The sequence below is a fragment of the Habropoda laboriosa genome, unplaced genomic scaffold, assembly GCF_001263275.1.
Source record: "Habropoda laboriosa isolate 0110345459 unplaced genomic scaffold, ASM126327v1 scaffold5, whole genome shotgun sequence".
NCBI lineage: Eukaryota > Metazoa > Arthropoda > Insecta > Hymenoptera > Apidae > Habropoda > Habropoda laboriosa.
The window spans coordinates 1,081,279-1,083,586 of NW_017100161.1; the positions used below are offsets into that span (position 1 = coordinate 1,081,279).

General features: G+C 40.1%; 1 protein-coding gene across 4 annotated transcripts in view; it reads left to right on the forward strand.

Annotated features, from left to right (window-relative positions):
• Positions 1–2,308, forward strand: part of LOC108578426 — a 35,313-nt gene that overhangs the window by 28,625 nt on the left and 4,380 nt on the right. For all 4 annotated transcript variants that reach the window (XM_017941763.1, XM_017941759.1, XM_017941760.1 and 1 more), the window contains 4 exons: positions 480–611; positions 1,061–1,384; positions 1,874–2,062; positions 2,143–2,280. In XM_017941763.1, coding sequence (XP_017797252.1) covers positions 480–611; positions 1,061–1,384; positions 1,874–2,062; positions 2,143–2,280 — 783 coding nt within the window. The remainder of the gene's footprint in view (positions 1–479; positions 612–1,060; positions 1,385–1,873; positions 2,063–2,142; positions 2,281–2,308) is intronic.

A 2,308-nucleotide genomic window follows, 5' to 3' on the forward strand; every position in this document is an offset into this window, starting at 1 on the left:
GACGCTCTTTTTTTTTTCTCTCTCTCTCTCTCTTTTTTTCACTCGTATCTCCTGTACGTTAAAGGAGAAAGAAGATGCGTTTCTCTTGTCGAACGTTGCCTTCACTCGACGAACACTATTCACGATACTCCAGCTACACAGTCATCGCTCATAACATTGTAGATAGGAAATAAAATCGTGGCATTATTCACACACGAGCGACACGATTTATCAGATTTCTCTTTTCGACCCTTTCGACCACGATTGCTGAAACTTCTCGCCACCAGGGTAAGTTTTCTTTAAACCGTCTAGAAATCTCCAGGGTTCACTTGAAAAGAAGGAAACGAATGGCCATTCCAGATTCTTAACGAACGAACGCAAAGACGAAAGCTTAGTTAGCACTTGGTATTTCTTTTTCTTTCTTTTTATGCAATGTTTTATGAGAATGTTAGAAAGGGGTTGTGAAAGCACGTTCTTAGAGCAAACTTGTGATAACTTAGGTAATCTACTCGACGAGAGCGAGGTTCTCGATTGGATGGTGAAGCAGAAGACGGACGAGAGCATCGAAGAGATCGATCGTGACACCCTGACCAAATATATCGAGACGAAAGAATTCCTGGCTGTCGTTTTCTGTAAGACATGTTTCAATTTTTCCCGATAGAAAAGAGAAAGAACCTTTCACGAGAATCGTTGAGATTCTTCACAGTAAGTCACATAATTCCTCGATTTCTTTCTTTCGAACTGAATTACTTTGGGGTAAGTAAGACTCGTTGCATAATCGACAGAGGTGTAATGAAAATTCGATCGATATAGATTTCTCTAAATACACCGCGACAAGTTGTTGAGATGATAATTTTTCTAAAATCGTATCACCCCTTGTATTTGCCACGTGATTACCATATTTATAGTTAAACTTCACAGTGAAACGAACGCTCGAGGGGTTGGTGTCGCCTAAACTCTATTTATTTATTTATTTATTTCGCTAAGAAGAATTAGAGATAATTACAAAGCTTACACCGAACGTGTGAAAAACGAAAAGAGAGAGAGTTTTGAAACGAAAGAGAAAATCTGGCTTCTGTAGACAAGGAAGAGGACCCAGAGAGTCCTAGAGTGCTCAGGCACGTCGAACTGATCGACGACGAGGCTGCCGAGTACGGTATAAAAATCGTCAGGATGAAGGATCGATTGATGGCGAAGAAATACGGCTTCCGGAATCCGCCTGGTATCACGTACTTCCGCAAGGGCAAGAACATCAATTACGACGGGGACATCGACGACGAGGAGGAGATTCTCGATTGGCTGACCAATCCTGAGAATATGGAACTGACCGATCACATCGAGAGAATTAATAAAAAGATGTTCCATAAAATCAGACAGACCACTGATTACCTGGCAGTGTTCTTCTGTGAGTATCGAGTTTGAAGAGGAGATCGTTTTTAAAGGGAATTCTCTTAGAATTGTTCGAGAAAATGAATCACCACTTTTTTTTTCTTTTTATTTTAATTTGAATAATTTTAAAAGGCACTCCTAAAATTGAGGATCTTATTAAGAAAATTTGACAATACAAAAGACACGAATTCTATTACTTTGGAAATTTATATTTCCATGCGTTAGAGAAATGAAACTTGGGTGAAAATCTTGGAGTTATTTGAAAAGATAAGTCGCCGCTTTTCTAAATTTAAATTTGAGCAATTTTAAAAGGCACTCCTAAAATTGGGGATCTTATTAAGAAAATTTGGCAATACAAAACGCGCGAATTTCACAACTCGGAAAATTTATATTTCCGTGCATTGTGAAAATGAAACTTGGACAGGGATAGAATAGAATAGACGTAATTGTCGTTAAAAAATGAGACTTTCGAGCGTGTCGAACGCGGTGGCGCGCGTATGTTTAGACAGCAACGACTGCAAACAGTGTGGCAGGGTGTTGGTGGAAATCGAGCATATCGACGACGAAGCTGATGGCGCAGGAATCAAATTCGTGAAGATCGACGACAAACAATTATCCAAACAGTACGGAGTCTTCGCGTTGCCCGCTATACTGTTCTTTAAAATGACTTCGAAGGAACCAGTCATTTACGCAGGTATACGATACAATCTTCACGCGCAAAACTGATATCCTCTGATTTGCTAACTTAATAAAAATTTTCAATTTAACTGTAAGGCGATCTGTACGACGAGGATCAGATTTTGCAATGGTTGATGACACAGAAGGATCCGTCCGGAGAGGTAATCGAGGATTTGGAGGGGGAGGATCTCTTGAATTTGATAAGAGAATCGGAGTCCTTGGCCGTGTACTTCTGTAAGTCTGACAGTCCTACAACCACGGC